Here is a 17,072-nt window from a genome sequence, read left to right as displayed (position 1 = left end):
TTTTCTGCAGGACTGTGTTGCACAGACTTATGTCATTGTTGTAATTGTGCCAACACAAAAGAAACTGATGTACTGGAAGATTACTGTCCTGACACTGACAGTGAGGACTGAGTGTCCTTAATCTGTTATTCATTATTCTGTTTTGTACAGTTTTATATATCATATTTCATATTTGTAATAAAGATTGTTTTTAAGGTTGATCAGTGTTGTTTTCATTTGTGGAAGAATGAATGAATAGAGTACAAGTACTGCCTTTTATTGATACAAGGAAGGATGTTTATTTGTAACATACATAGAAATACTAACGTAAAGCATGTAGTGAAATTTCGTTTGGTGAAGAAAGAAAGATCAAGAAATATTTTTCATAAATAGCAAGAGGGAGTATAAAGTGCAGTGTGTGTACAGTCCATGTGCAAGTGTGAAAAAAAGTGTAATTGCAGTTTATATAGTCATTGTATTTGTTCAGGATACGGAATGCTTGAGGAAAGAAGCTTCTCCTCAGTCTCTCTGTTCTGGTCTTGAAGCAGCAGAGACGTTTGCCTGACCTCAGTGTTTTGAAAAGTCCATGGTCATGTCAGGACACTATCCACAGATGGGTGCTGATACTTTGAACTTCCTCAGCTGACGTAGGAAGTACAGTCTTTGCCTTGATTTCTTCAGTGTGTGCGGTGTGTTCACAGTCCATGTTCGATCGCCATTAAGGTGTATTCCCAGGTATGTCAAACTTGATCTAAATGACTTAACATAAACATAACATTATCGTATATTTGCCTCAATGTTCTTCTTGGACGCGGCTATGTATACAGCACTGTTTAGAATCCATTTGGCCCACTTTTGAGGACGTTCGGGTGTTTTCGAATCTAAAGGCCGATTTATAGTCGGCTTTTTACGCACGCACGCACGCACGCACGCGAGAGACGCAACACGCCCCTCCCGTACTTGCGGGGGGGGGGGCGTGTTGCGGCTTGCGTGCGTCAGCCAATTTTTCTAACTTTACGACAAAGCGACGCAAGCCTCACGCAGCCCGCGAGGCTTGTGATTGGTCTGCTTACTACATCCCGTCCGGAGTCGCATTTCCGGTTTCATGCCCGGAAACTGCGGAAACCACGGAAGATTTAGAAGAACAAATATGGACCAAAATAGAAGAGCACTTGGCAGAAAAGATCCGAAACCTATGTCCACTAGTATAACCCGTCACTGACCGGCGGATTTGTCCGCCAGAAAAAGGCTCTGAGGAGCCGCTGTGGCGATGTCAATAAACGTGTGCCACACACGAAGAAGAGCCGACTTCAACAAAAAACATTACTCCGGCTAGTGGTCTGGCGGTGAACACGCGCAACTGTGGGGGAACTATAAACCAAAACGAGTCCGTAGAAGCTGCGTGCGTGCGTAAAAAACGACTATAATTCGGCCTCCACGGGAGCCGCCATGTTGCCACTCTGTTGACAAAAAGCGGCTACATCATTGGTGTAGAACGATCACGTGCCACCACTCGCTACCAAAATCCTATTATGCTCTGAAGAAAGTAGTTCTGCATAAAACATACACGCAGCGACAATCGACTGGAATTTCAGCGACAAACTTTTTTTGGGTAGCTTAGCACGACTCGTTTTTTTGTGAGCTAAAGATTGTGTAGATGCAAGCGTGTGGAGCGGGATGAAACGATAACAGGGTTCACCTTACGGCCTAACAACAGTGACGGAGAGTAGGACCCTGAGTAGATTGCGGACTATCTTAAACAATGAGCACCACCCAATACACATAACTCTCATCGGACAGAGGAGTATATTCAGTGTCAGACTCCTGTCACTCTGTCATGCTCATCGGAGAGGCTTAGGAGGTCCTTTGTCCCCAGGGCCATTCAGCTTTATAACATCACGCTGAAGAGGAGGGGGGGGGGGGGGGGGGGGGGGGTGATGTTCCGTGCTTGAGTCTACCTCAGTCTGCCATCCCCTTCTCTACTCATCTCATCTCATTTTTATATACCTACCAACTGTCCATCCCTTTACTAGCTATACTAGCCCCATGCACAGACTTTACCAATACATATTCTTATATATTTATATATGTATATATTTTTGTTGTTTTATATATATATATATATATGTATATATATATATATTATTGTACTTTCCACTCCAGCAGCACAAGAACACTTCCCTACTGGACACTGACACTATCACATCATTGCATTCCATTCCTATATCTGTATATATTCTCCGTATGTGATTTATGTATGTATGTCAGTGTGGTGTTTAAGTGTTAACTGTATACGCTACTGGATGATCTGAATTTCCCTCGGGATTAATAAAGTATCCATCTATCTATCTATCTGTTTAGGGATATTTACAGTTAACACTTTTTTAGTGGTTATACTGTGGTCTATTAGTGTTCTCAGGCAGACACAATATGCACTTGTTTATTCTGTTGTGTTGGTTCTTTGTTGTCCCTAGAAGTTTAGATGCACTAGTCCGTTACTATTTGACACTCAGCATCTGGGATTCAACATTTTTAAAATAATACATTATATGTATTTTTTTGTTATAAATTCTTCAGTCAGTAGAAATAAAGCCTGAAGAGAACAATTTTGGGTTGTTTTGTGTCTGTAGTGGCCTACTGTAAAAAGCACTTTGTATTTTCAAGTTTGGTACTTGTACTTTTACTTTTGATACTTGAGTAGCCTACTTTTCAGCACCAGATACTTTTGATACTTAAGTACATTTAATATGAGCTACATTAAGACTTTACAGGTGACTTAACTTACTTTTTTTACTTTAACTGGAGTCACTCTCAGGTACGATATCTGTACTTTTACTCAAGTATGGCTTTCAAGTACTTTATACGCCAATGCTGTTTTCTAGGCTGGTTGTGCTACCTTTGGCTGGTTTTTGGTAGATTTTGATTGGCCACTGGACTGGTTTTCTCAGACCTGGCAACCCTGCTCACTGCCACACGGACACAATGGAACTGGTGTGACAATATCTAGCAGACATCCCTTGTTGTAACAGAGTCGTGTCTCCGTCTGTCAATGCAACGTTGAATCGGTCTTGTCTTAAGACTGTTAACAGCTATCTTATTGTCTTTTTTGCATTAACGAATTAGCTTGGTGAGAGCGCTAACGCTTGCTAGCTAAGCAGCTGCTTGAGCTCTGCTCCTTGGTTTGGTTATATTGCCTCAGATACATTATTGCTCTCCAACTAATCTGATTGAGAGGGATTATGGCGTTTCCTTTTGATATTAACCAGTTATTCCTCGAGAGGGTCACACTCTTGGACCAGACTCTTGTTGCGGAAAATCGTAAATCCACAGAAAGGTGAGTTAGAATGTCCGATGTTCCTCTTTGTAATTAGTTTGTGTTTTACATAGTACCCACTGACATATAGTACTGTGTCTGGATCTCTTAAGTGGAGAGAATCTCACATCTCATTTCAGAATCTCAATTTAAGGTGTCATGCGGATGTAATTGAAACCTTTCCCTTTGTGTTTTCAAATTATTCTCTCTGGCTACTGTCATACAAAAGATAATGTCTTAGCTGTTTTACAAAAATGCCCAACTGCCTCTTCTTATTTTATCATATTTTGTTCTACCATGTTCATCTTTGCAGACCAGATATTTTGGAACACATAGTAACGGTCATTGATGAACTTGGAAGAGCCTCGGCAAAGGTGAGTTTCTGTAGGTGTTTTTTATGATTTTATGTTTTTAAGTATATTAAAGCACAGTTTATTTTGTAGAGATATATATACTCAGTGACCACAGAAATAGAACCCTTATTGTTGAGAACTGCCATTTGCTGTGATATTAATTCTTGACGGAATCATTAGCATTTCGTGTGCATAATCACACCCTTTCAAAGAGCAATTTACTTTTAATGAATATTCAGTATGACATTTGAATTAGAATTAATAAATAATAAATAATAGCTGTGCAACCACACCCATCAACAGTGATGTCAAGGTGTTATGATATAACTTTGAGTTCAGTTCTTCATCACCACAGGTAGGGTGCTTGATATTGTTGATAGTAGATATTTGTTAAAAATGTCTGAACATCTGGGTAATGTACTCATACATGTGGTTCCTTGTTTTCGACAGGCCCAACAACTCACAACTCCAATAACTAGTGCTTCCAAACTACAGTCCCAGAAGCATCAGCTGTATCTGCTGAAGGACGTAGAAAGCAACAGGTACACCTTGTTTTGTCCTTCAGCTTTAACGTATTTCACACACACGTCTCTGGACTTATTTCCTCAGTCATACTCTGCCATTACTATAGTGAGAGACATTATTCATAGCAGAGAGTCTTGATCACTGCACTTAACTGTACAACCTCCTCCATCCCTTTTGAATTTGCTACCCCTCCTTTCTCCTACAGAGGACATGGTATGGTTGTGGGATTTCTCAAGGTCGGCTACAAGAAGTTATTTCTTCTTGTGAGTCACCTATTTTTCTCTTTTTGATAAAGAATTATGTCTTTTCAGGCCAGCTATAATTCTACATGTTAAAATCTGGTTGAACTTCCTTTATCAGCTATACAGTTATGCGTGTTGCTCTTCCTCCACAGGACAGACAGGGTGTGCACATAGAGGCAGAGCCAATGTGTGTTTTGGATTTCTACATTGCAGAGAACTTTCAGAGACATGGCTACGGATCAGAGCTGTTTGACTTCATGTTGCAGGTGAACCATTTCTCTCTTGGCCAAATTATTTCTACATCGACAGACAAGGTGGGATGGGACAAGACAACACAGATCTTGTTGATGGGAGAGATTGCATGTTTTTGTTATCTTTTAGGATAATGAGAAAATGGGAAAAGTGTAATCAGTGTTGACCAAACAGGTGACCAGGGGCCTCATTTATAACCGTTGTGTACGACTAAAAAGAAAGAATGCGAACGCCACTTCTCACACAACGTTGAGATCTATAAAAACAGCCTTTATGGGAGAATATGTGCACTTGTGCTTAACTCTGACCCATGCGTGTGAACATTGATCATCAAGATTCAAACTAACAGCGTTATTTGTGCTCGCAAGACATAACTCTATAAGAACCTTCAATTGAAGAAGATATAAATCAACTTACAGCAAATAATGTTCAGTTTCCATTAAAAAGTGTAGTTGCAGATCCAAATCATTAATAGTTTTTAATATCTTCTAACACTGTGCGTCTATGTACAAAATGGACACAATGTGATTTAAGAATGCATACTATAGGCTTAACTCTCCAATAGAATACAAACATCTACATGTAACATAGAGAGTGACAGCAATTCTAGCCATTTATGGATGTGTTAGAACGGGTGATGCAGCTGCTGCCTGAGATCTCCTTTCACCAGCTTTCAGAAAACTTCCTTAACACCACTGATGTATGAAGTAACAAGTCAAATTCATCTTGATATATGAATACTGCGGTGACAGTCTGGCATAATGCACTGGCACTGATAGAGGAGTGCAGCAAAGATTAGGAGGACACAAGTGTTCAGGGATCACAAAGAATTTTTGTCCCATGATGATCAGCTGATATAGATTCTATAGATCTGTGATCTTGGATCTTTGTGCTGAACTGGGTCCAGCATTACACAGTTTGACTCACCACTCATTAGCCAACAGGTCTGTGTGTGGTATGATTAACATTTTATAATATTTATCTTTCTATGTAGAGCCTCTTTTAATCATTAAAAAAAACAAATTCTGTTAAATTCTATAGAATTCTCTCCCTACCCCACTGTATAGTGCCGCTGAGCAAGGCACCTTACTCCCCAAACATCTGCTCCCCGTTGCGCCGTGCATGGCTGCCCACTGCTCTGTGTGTCCTGCTGTGTTCACCAGATGGGTCAAAAGCAGAGGACAAATTTCCCTACTTTGCATGAGTGTGTCTGTGCATGTGTGTGGGATTAATAAATGTGTCTTGTATCTTGTAAACAAAGTTCATTGCTATGTGCTGTATCACTAATGGCATGTTTTCTCTTTCTCTACTTTAGCACAACAATTTAGAGCCGGTGTTGATGGCTTACGACAGGCCCTCACCAAAATTTCTGTCGTTCCTGGCAAAGAATTACTGGCTGACACAAAGTGTCCCACAGGTATAATATTCATTTTCCGATATATTATGGATGGGGTTAGGGTTAATGATTAGTTCTCTTTTCCAGTTCTACTAATGAGATATCTCTTCGATATCACTTTCCCTAAGGGGGCACAAAGACAACAACATGCGCTTTAATCTGACAATTTGAAAATCCAATAGGGCAGATTTAATAGGGCAGTGCATAACCCAAGGCTCCTGCATGTTGACCTGATGTTCAGGGGGGTTGTGGGAAGGGTGGGTCTACAAAGCAGCACTCAGTTTATGGTATAAATAAATCATAGAAACATTTTGTTCAATATGTTGTGTATTATAGACTGAAATGCATTCTATGGTGTAACATGCGTCTACTGATGCACTTGGACACAATCAGTGGTAGCACCTGAGGTCATTGGGTGTTACGGGTCTTTCAACTTCAGACACCCTTGCACATTGATCAGTTCCCGACCTGGGTCGTGGAAGCAATAGCCAACTGTTTGTCCCTTATTGATCCACAACCATTGTGACACTGCCTCTGAAGCTCTCCCAATGGCTATACTAGGCTGACGCCGGGTTAAATGTACCCCTCTGCCCATCCACTACAGCCACACAAGCAGTCATATAGATAAAAAGAGGGGGGGGGGCTACGTATTCTCCACATAGGCTTGAGTGGAGAATACGTAATTTACCCTCAACACCCGACATTGAACGGAACAGTGGAGAAGTTCTTGAGGATGGATGACATTAAATTAATAATTGAAGTGGAGTAGTACAGCCGTGGCCAAAAGTTTTGAGAATGACACAAATATACATTTTCACAAAGTCTGCTGCCTCAGTTTTTATATATTTATATACTCAAGAATGTTATGAAGAGTGATCAGATGAATTGCAATTCATTTCAAAGTCCCTCTTTGCCACGAAAATTTACTTAATCCCCAAAAAAACCATTTCCACTGCATTTCAGCCCTGCCACAGAAGGACTAGCTGACATCATGTCAGTGATTCTATTGTTAACACGGGTGAGAGTGTTGACGGGGACAAGTCTGGAAATCACTATGTCATGCTGATTTAGACAGAATAGCAGACTGGAAGCTTTAAAAGGAGGGTGGTGCTTGAAATCATTGTTCTTCTTCTGTTAACTATGGTTACCTGTAAGGAAACACGTGCAGTCAACATTGCTTTGCACAAAAAGGTCTTCACAGGCCAGGATATTGCTGCCAGTAAGATTGCACCTAAATCTACCATTTATCGGATCATCAAGAACTTCAAGGAAAGTGGTTCCATTGTTGTGAAAAAGGCTTCAGGGCGCCCAAGAAAGTCCAGCAAGCGCCAGGACCGTCTCCTAAAGTTGATTCAGCTGCAGAGGTTGCTCAGTAATGGCAGCAGGCAGGTGTGAGTGCATCTGCATGCACAGTGAGGCGAAGACTTTTGGAGGATGGCCTGGTGTCAAGAAGGGCAGCAAAGAAGCCACTTCTCTCGAGGAAAAACATCAGGGACAGACTGATATTCTTCCAAAAGTACAGGGATTGGCTGCTTCAACAGTGAAGCATCCTGAGACCATTCATGTATGGGGTTACTTCTCAGCCAAGGGAGTCGGCTCACTAACAATTTTGCCAAAAAAACACACCCATGAATAAAGAATGGTACCAAAACATCCTCGAGAGCAACTTCTCCAAGAACAGTTTGGTGACGAACAAGGCCTTTTCCAGCATGATGGAGCACCTTGCCAAAAGACAAAAGTGATAACTAAGTGGCTCGGGGAACAAAACATCGAAATTTTGGGTCAATGGCTAGGAAACTCCCCAGACCTTAATCCCATTGAGAATTTGTGGTCAATCCTCAGGAGGCGGGTGGACAAACAAAAACCCACAAATTCTGACAAACTCCAAGCATTGATTATGCAAGAATGGGCTGCCATCAGTCAGGATGTCGATTGACAGCAGGCCAGGGTGAATTGCAGAGGTCTTGAAAAAGAAGGGTCTACTAATTCACTAACCCTTCTCCTACTCTCTCTGTCAATGTAGAGTGTTGTTAATATGGCTTACCGGTGTTTTCTTTTCTTAATGGTGCTGGTAGCATTTTTTTTTTTTTTTTACCAACAAAACAAAGAACAAAGAGGTTGTTAACAAAATATGGTGGGCTTATACTCTGATTTGTCTAAACCAAGACTGAACTGTTTGACCTCAATTCTTAGTGTCATGTGGAGTGAGCGAGGCAGTGCGCATTGTTCGCCCAATGCTATCCCAGCGATGGAGCATGGGGATAGCGGCATCATGTTCCAAATCATGAGGGAGATAGATCAGGATTGATTTTTTAATAAATGTGTGAAAATGTTTTAAGTTTTGTTTGTGCTATGTCATTGTGGGATATTCGGTGTAGATTGACAAGAGCCAAATTTAATTATAACAGTTTTCAGCATATGGCTGCAATATAAGAACATTTGTAAAAAGTAAAGTGGTCAAAATGCTCTGTCAGTAGACCATGTCTGCTTTATAGCCAATAATAATAATAACACAATTATTATTACACAACTCTCTTAATAACATTGGGAAGGACAATAGGCCTTCTTAGCCATTAACCTGAAAACTGAAACATGTTTTGGTTGATCATTCCACCTTCATACTGGTTATTAACGAATATCCTTTTGGTTTGCTTTCAATGTGTTTGATGGGGTCAGAATTCTCATACAACAGGCGGTCATATTAGAGTAAAATTAGTTTAAGAGCATATTTTATTCAGAATGAGGACAGTACTTGTCCCAGTCAGTTATATAGAGCAGGGGTTTTCAACTGGTTTTGTCCCAGGGACCACCATTCTGACTAGAAAGTAATCCGTGGCCCATCCATGTGCCCACGCGCGCGCGTGCCTGCGTGTGTGTGTGTGCGTGCGTGCATGTGGATAGAAGGAAGTTTTTAAATTTGGTTTTCCATGTTGGTTTTATTTAAAAACCTCAAACAAATCTAGAAAAATCACAATGAAAATTAACAAGACATGACACACACGTAGAGAGGATGTCAAGAGAGTTTGTGGTGAAAGGAGCTGACACTGTTGTCTGTGTGTTGTCAAGCAAATCTCGGCTGCATCCAGCTGCTCCACCTCTCGCCTGGAAAATGCGCAGGATTGAAGACCTTTTTGTGCAAATCTGGCCATGCATGGGGATAAATTATAAGCCCGTGATCTGGAATCAGTGCCGCTGTCTAACAGGACTATTGCCCGGTGCATCACCGACATGGCCCAGGACATAAAGTGCCACCTGGTGGATAGATTTAAGAAAGGGAAATATGCTTTACAGTTAGATGAATCCACAGATATATTAAACTCTGCCCAGCTGCTTGTTTTCATCAGATACAGATTTGACGGAAAACGTAATGCTGTTTTGCTCCGTGCTCTGGAGTGGATGTACACAGGTGAGAAAATTTTTACAAAACTAAAAGAAGGGGGACTATCTTCGGAAAACTGTTATGGTGTGTGTAGGGACCTGGTAGGGACAGGGCTGGAGCGATGCTGGGGAAAAGGCAGGACTAAAAACTGAGCCGCCTGTATGAGCTGCGGGACGAGGTGCGCATATGTCTGATGGAGCATGGATCCCAGCTCGCTGACCCCCTGACTGGTTAACTTGTGCGAAAAGACTTTCTCAGCCCTGACATACTTAAAGAATAAATTCAGAGCGCAGCTAAACGTGGAGAATGATTTCTGAGTCGCCGTCTCCAAAATAAAGCAGAGAATCGACTTGCTCTGCTCCATGCATGTTGCCCACCTATCTCATAAGTGAGTTTAAGAAATGAAAGTAATTTTTAGGCTAAAATAAATAACCCTAAAGTTTTTGCACATGGCAGAAATAAGGTGTCTTCTGCTCGTTATGCACACAGACGCGCACAGACATCACCTGCGGACAAAATTAATTCTGAAGTTGCTCTGGCATGTTTTCTGCCGGTGCTGGATCAGTACAGCTTTTTTCCTGGAAATGTTATATGTAGATTAAATAAAGTTTGTTATGTTGGTGGTCCTGTCTTTTCAGGGGGTTGACGAGATGGTATTAGCCAGGGAGTTTTATTATACATCGATCACATGGAGGTAAATGATCTGAAAACAGCTTGCATGGAGTCAATTAATAATGGACAGGTCATGCTAGCCACAAATAAGTTGTGCACTCCCCTGGCCATCACACAGCTACATTTAGCAGGTGCAGTGATACATTTAGAATTGTATTATAATTTGAATTGCAGAACTAAACAGAACAATGTTGACAAATTAATGAGGTATAATTTATTTATAATTGCTTCAAAGTAAAGGAATATCTTTAATGCATTAGCGACATTCTTGCAGACTTATTTCACACGAGTCCTAATACAGGTCTGGTAAATTCACTCAAATATTCCTAAATCACGCATATGCACCTCTTAGCAAACATTTGTTTGTATGAAAGGTTTTTGCATGAGAAGCAATGTTCCCAGGTCAGAAAGTTCTTAATGATTTAAGACAAGACCAAGTTCAACCTGACATGTTCCCAGTGTCTCTGCCAGAAAAGGGTCCCCTGGACAGCAAACTCTGTGAATTTGGATCTCCTAAAACACTTGTTTACTAAAAAGGCAGTGTGCATTAGGCTGAACACAAAAGGAGAAAGGCAGACGAAAACTAAAGGTAAACTGAGTGTAATATCTGTATTTTGTATTTAAAAAATCTCGATCTTCTTCTTCCCTTTTATTATCAACCTTATGTCAAGGCCCGTTTTTGTTGTCTTTCTATTTATTCTATCCAGGTCAATAACTTTGTGGTGTTTGAGGGATTCTTCCTCAACAAAACAGGTAACATATTCACTGAATAACATGAGTTTTGGGATGTGGGCATTTGAAAATACTGGCTTAACCTGTGACTGGTTAGCATGTGCATTCAAGAGATGCGTGTGTGATTGTTTACCTGTGGCAATATACATTACTGTTTTTCATTCTTAGCCATTAATTGATCAATTCTGTGTGGCCCTCACACCCCCCGGGATTTTCTTATTCGGCCCACTTGCTACTGAAGTTGAATAGCCCTGGGCTACAGGCTTCAATTGGCCACAATACCCCCCCGTTTCAACAGTCTCATCGCTTCCCATGGAGAATCGTCCCGGGTGTTACGGGAAGAAATATCAGCTCTATTAAACAAAAGTGCCAAACGAATAGTGACACACAAGCAGAGGCTGGAGGGTTTCTATTCAAGGTATTCCCTGGTCCAAAAGAAAGGGGGGACTTGCTTACATCCCCTCTTGAACGCAGACTGATATTATGGGGCGAGGTGCATCTCCTCTCCAAGAGAGCGACCCATGTTCCCAGAATTCAGAATCTAGGTGCAGACCTTTTGTGCAGGGGAATCCTCTCTACGCGGCGGTGGACACTTCATCCGGCTGTAGTAGATCAGATTCGGTCATGTTTCGGCTGCGCGACAGTAGATCTGTTCGCATCGAGGGGGAACGCACAGTGCCCACTGTTCTTCTCCATGCACGACCAGAGCTCCCTGCTTTGGGAGGATGTGTTCGCTCACAAGTGGCCGTGCATCCCGCTTTACGCGTTTCAACCTCTGGCTTACCACCAGACCGCCCTTCTTGCTACTGGGGTGAAATGAGAAGAGGTGTGTTTGTTTTGAATGACGTGTGACACTGTGTCCACCGTATTTAAGGCGGACGTCAGAACTGCCAGCCAATCAGGGCTGGCGAATAGGTATAAGTGTTTCTGTGAATACGCGCGAGGTCCGTATCCCATAGTGAGACATTTGCATGCTACTCAGAGAACCGGGGTAATGACAGTTACCTAAAGTTTTGCAAGGTTGGGGGAAGGAGGGAGTGAGACTCTATCATGTTCTGTTTTTGGCATTGCTGAGTGTGTTCTCTTCTACAGTTGCCCAGTTGAGAAAGGTTCCCCTGAAAAAACCAGACGGAGAGATCAAACCCTACTCTGTAATGGAGAGAGAAGGTACAATCATTTCACTCATCCATACACAGAAATTAAACAAATGCATTCAACAGAAGGAAACATTGGTGTCCGAAAACCGTTCAGACATGTTACCAGCAAAGCAAATCATAGTGACAGTATGTGAGAGCAAAAGATGAATATATTGTACAAACCCATGACATAAATATTAATAATCAATTAAAATAGATTTCTTTATAATGAGGTTACCTATTTTGCCTTCTACCGTTTTGCATTGGGATTGCATTGTTATATTGTCTAGTTGGTCTCTGCACTTTACCATGTAGTTAAAAGAGTTAATTATTTGTTATAGCTGTGCATTGCAAAAGCATGTCTATTGTCAGACAAGATCTAAATTATGACCAGTTAACTGAGAAAATAATCTAACAATTAATTTGGATATGAAGAACAACAATTAGATTACCACCTACACATTTTTGTCTTACAAACAATTGTTAAGGTTCAAACTAAATGCCGTTTTTACAGATTAACAAATATTTTCCATTGTATTCACTGTTTTTGTTATAAATTAATTATACTTGATGGAAATTGATTGCACCCCCTGCTAAGGTAGACACGTAAAACAAATCTTAAAATTGTTACAAGATCAAATTTGACTACAGCCTAGATAACTGAAGTCATGTGCCACAAACATACAAACAGATATATGCATCTTCCATGATAGAGACCGAAAAAGTTATTTCATGTTTTCATATAAATGAATTTACTATATAGAAACACTTTACTGTACAGTTGTGAATCAAGAGCAGAGGGCTCTTCCTTGGCCATTCCCTCTGCCTCACTCCCCCCAGCGGTCGGTATCGTCCCAGAGCTCCAATTCCCTCAGTGTGGGATCCTCCCCCAGCAGGGTGCCCCTTCAAGTCACCTCAGCTTCTGCAGTTGCAGGCAACAGAGACCACAGCCCACAGTCCCCTCTCACTGAGCGGGGCAGGGCAAGACGCACCAGGTAAGAAATGACATACATCCCGTCCTTCCTAGGTACAATGTGATATGTTTTGGCAGGGGATCTTTTAAAAATAATTCACATGTAACTTCAGGATAGATCGAGAGCGCTAAACTCGGTGATTCTGTCATTAATTGCTTTAGCCTGTGTACTGTATCTAGCAAACTTCCTGCAGTTCTCAAATGCCTGCTGGATAGCAACTGCTGACAGACTCTAAAGTGATTTATCAAATTGGTAGTGTGAAATTTGCAAATGTTTTTGCCACTTTTGGAACCTTGGCACATTTGTTGCAAATTGCAACACAGTTTTCAGTTCAGACACTATGGTTCAGACGTAAACCCATGTTCTCAACTAAAAGTTTTTGAAATAACATTTATCTAATAAATCACTTAATTGTGTCCAGCATAAAGAAGCAATACCTGCTCTCGCCTCTATATTTATTCTACTATTCCACAACTTTCTAAACACTGTCTCTTTCTCTCTCTTCCCCTTCCCCATCATTGTGTTGTTAAACCATTCCACCCCATTTATCTGCATTTACCTCTTGATTAATGTTGTTATCTCAACCTAACACTGTCCTCATCAACCACTAATACAGTTCTCTTAATAGATCTAAGCTGGGCTTCCATTGATCAGCCACTGATTTGCACCATGGGATTCTCCCTTTGAAGAATTGGTTGTGGTGTCTTAGTTTACTAGATAGCCTCTTTTCATTTATGTGGAGAGACTAATGTTTATTATTGGACAGAAATCAGGATAAGCTCTCTTAGGCCTTTTAGAAACATACATGTACTCCCCTCCTAGCAGCAGAGGGCAACTTGATAGCTCTGTGTCAGTTTTTTTTTAACCAAATAAATCTTGTGCCACACAATTGCAATTGAGATTGCCTTTTGTCATACAACAATCATGTACATGCATTAACCGTTGTTAATAACCAAACAATACTAATTATTGTTAAATGATAGGGATTATTCCATTCTGTGGCTTTGTATGTATTATGTTTTATGTTTGGTGGCATTGATACACCCTGATTACATTGTTTTCTCTTTGTTTTGTAATTATGTCCGTTTTTTTCCATTCTTCACTTTTTTGTTTGCCGCTGTCTTACCTAACAGTCCGTTGGATTGCACTATTCTCCCTTCTTCTACTCTTGTCCTTTTTTTTTAAATAGCTGTCTATATTTTTGGTTTTCTTCTCATCCTCCTTGCTTGCTGTTGCCATCTCCCCTATAGCCAACAGAGTCTAGCTGCTAGATGCAGCCTGTACCATTGGCACTTGGACACCAGAGCTGTTGGACTGCTCGACAGACATACGCATGCCAGGTAAGATTCAGTGTAGATGTTAACTCAAAAACCTTGTTAGACTCATACATGGAAGTCGTACTGATGCTTGATTTTTTGCATCCTGCCTTCAAATGCACCTCATAGTTACGATATTGGAAATTCAAGTGGTTTAGTAGTGTAAAACAGTGCTGAAAGGCTATGGTAACATCGACACTGATTTTGCAAGCTGGCAGGCATGTAATGTAGAGCAGGAAATGCAAAGGCATAATGATCGAGGGAAAAGATGAAGCTGTTGAAAATATATTGGGAAATATATATCCCTCATATGTGTTGATAAATCATATTGAGGAAAACTCAATCCAGCTAATACTGCTAAAGTAATCATCCATACAACAAAAAAGCAACTTTGGCCTTTGCCATTTCTTTAAAAAAACATGACACATCCTGTTCTGTCGCTAAGGCTGTAAACACCACTAGGTGGGGTTGTTAATGTGCACTCTGTGGTAAACATGACCCCATTTACATGTGGCAAAATGCTTACTTTGTTATACTTGTCATCATGTTTTAGTATAACATGGTTCACGATTCTGCACACTTGATCGCTACACTTTATCAATGCAGCTCTCCTCAGATCCTCTTCAGATGTTCACAGGACTGTAAAGCAAAACATTTTTTATAAAACGTAGAGTACAGTGTGCTCAGGATTATTTGGTTTCCTCAGTCAAAATGCATCTGTCACACCGCGGTGAGGTTTGTCTTGTCTTGGGGTTTTTGTCTCGTAACTTCCTGTTTTATTTTGAAATCCTAACTCTCCTCTCGTTTCAGGTCACTTGCCCTTCCTCATGTGTCACCGGTCTGATTGTCTCTGATTGTTTCCACCTGTTCCCTTCACCCTCATGTGCTTATAGTCTGCGTCTCCCCTTTGTCTTGTGCCGAAGTGTTTCGTTCTTGTTCGTGCACCTAAGCCTTACCCACAGTCATTGTCGTTTTTGCCAAAGAGTTTCTTGCTACGCCACGTAAGTTGTTTTCTGTTTCCTCCTTGAGAGTGATTTTTTGTTTGTTAAAGTTTTCCAGTTTAGCTTTGTTTTGTGTTGTTTTGTAAACTGTTTTTCTTCCTCCCTTTTGGAGCGATTTATGTTAAGAGAGATTAAGTTAGTTTGTTGAGCCTCCTGATTAGGTGAGCCTTTTCTTTTGCCCCATTTATTAGTAGTTTGGTTTTCCTCCTTCGGGAGCGCTTTTGATTTCTTGCTCTTGCCATTTGTTTGTCCTCCTTCGGGAGTGGTTTGTTTAAAAGCTTTTTCTTTTTCTAGTGTATGTTTTGTATTTATTAGGAAGTTCTTTTTCCCCAGTTATTGCTTGCCAAGTATTATATTATTATATAGATATAGTTAGTGAGATTTTCATAGCCTTCTTGTTTGTCACTCTGCATTGAGGTTCTGAAATCAATAAAGTGTGCTGGTACGTGATATTCTCTGCTTCTGAGTCCTCATTCCAGTCCAGGCCTGACAGCATCTCAATAAGACTAGGATGTTAGGCGGTATTTGAGTACCAACATAGCATCCTATCCTGTGGCTCTTATTTCCAACACTTCAAACTAATATTCCAAATTAAGGGTTTAAAAATGTATTTAATGCCTGTTCACTCCCAGAAACAGTTTACAGTTTTTTTCGATTGCTTAAACACTAAAATCAAAAGTATTACACAATTATCAAAACCTTACACTCAAGGAGCATAACATGAGCCCAGATCTGCAGCACTATAAGCACAATGTCAGCTTCACACTTTTTGCAAAACAATACACACAGTGATTTGCAAAACACTAAACACACTTGTACACATTAGACACAGAAGTATTTGAAGATGTCACGTCCTTGCAATTCCTAAGCACTGACTGTCAAATGACCCCCCCCCCTTATGAGCCAAGTGGTTCAACACAGCCATCAGGTACGCAAACACATGACTGCTTAATTTTAGACACACCAATCAGGTTTAAACAATATACAAATGCAGCAGGTCAGTTCACCTGTCTTCAACCACAATGGAGCTTGTGCTCAAAAAAGGAGAAGAGTGAGGGTGAAAGGGGGAATCCACAGAGAAGGCTGCGGCTGCAGCATGAGTATGATGAGGTGTGCATTGTTCTCTTTAGCACTGTGATGTTGCATTCTGCACACGTAACCTTTATAACGTAAATGTACTGTATACCAGACCTATGCTGAACTACACAATCTTGTACTTCACTGTATTTCAGAGAGTTTTACAGATGGATGCTGAGGAAATCCTGCATGAATTCATATCCATAGATGAGGCAGGGTCCAACCTGACAAAAGCAAGTAGGAGAGGCGGAAATATCATTGGCCACGGGGCTATAATCAATGTCCCAAGGCAACAAGGGGGTAACATCACCATTTGCGCTGCCATCGCACAGAATGGGCTCCTCCTCCAATATGGGCCCTTACAACACACCTCACATCGTCACAGCAGTAAACCACAGGCACCAGATGCAATACACTGTCATCTGGGACAATGTGTCATTCCACCTCTCTGCTCTGGTCCAGAACTTGTTTCAACACCATCCACAGTTTACAGTACTATACCTTCCACCATACTCTCCCTTTCTAAACCCAATCAAAGAGCTTTTCTCGGCATGGCGGTGGAGGGTTTACGATCTCAGACCCCAGGCTCAGGTAGTCCTCATTGAAACCTGTACTGGAAACAGAATTTTCTGCTAGTCTGATATTTGCTGAGCTTACAGTGTTATGCACACTCCTGTAGTAGCATGAAAACTGGGACAGGTTTTGTTGTGATTCTCCATGTTGAC

At 41.0% G+C, this 17,072-nt stretch overlaps 1 protein-coding gene across 3 annotated transcripts; it reads left to right on the top strand.

Moving 5' to 3' along the window:
- The first annotated feature begins 2,944 nt into the window (after window positions 1–2,944).
- atat1 (alpha tubulin acetyltransferase 1) lies at window positions 2,945–17,066 on the top strand. Of its 3 annotated transcripts, none has more exons than XM_061092849.1 (11): window positions 2,945–3,313; window positions 3,606–3,666; window positions 4,096–4,187; window positions 4,376–4,433; window positions 4,565–4,678; window positions 5,980–6,081; window positions 10,819–10,864; window positions 11,936–12,010; window positions 12,761–12,974; window positions 14,204–14,293; window positions 16,503–17,066. In XM_061092849.1, the coding sequence occupies exons 1-11, from the start codon at window positions 3,219–3,221 to the stop codon at window positions 16,552–16,554; spliced, it is 999 nt and encodes a 332-aa protein (XP_060948832.1). In that variant the 5' UTR covers window positions 2,945–3,218; the 3' UTR covers window positions 16,555–17,066. The 3 variants fall into 3 exon arrangements, with proteins under 3 accessions (XP_060948832.1, XP_060948833.1, XP_060948835.1); XM_061092850.1 differs by lacking the exon at window positions 16,503–17,066 and adding an exon at window positions 15,080–15,720; XM_061092852.1 differs by lacking the exons at window positions 14,204–14,293; window positions 16,503–17,066 and adding an exon at window positions 13,570–13,928.
- The last annotated feature ends 6 nt before the right edge of the window (window positions 17,067–17,072 follow it).

This window comes from Limanda limanda, chromosome 19, assembly GCF_963576545.1.
Source record: "Limanda limanda chromosome 19, fLimLim1.1, whole genome shotgun sequence".
In the NCBI taxonomy this organism is placed as follows: Eukaryota; Metazoa; Chordata; class Actinopteri; order Pleuronectiformes; family Pleuronectidae; genus Limanda; species Limanda limanda.
The sequence above is the reverse complement of the archived record's forward strand: the minus strand, read 5'-3'. Positions and strand labels throughout refer to the sequence as shown.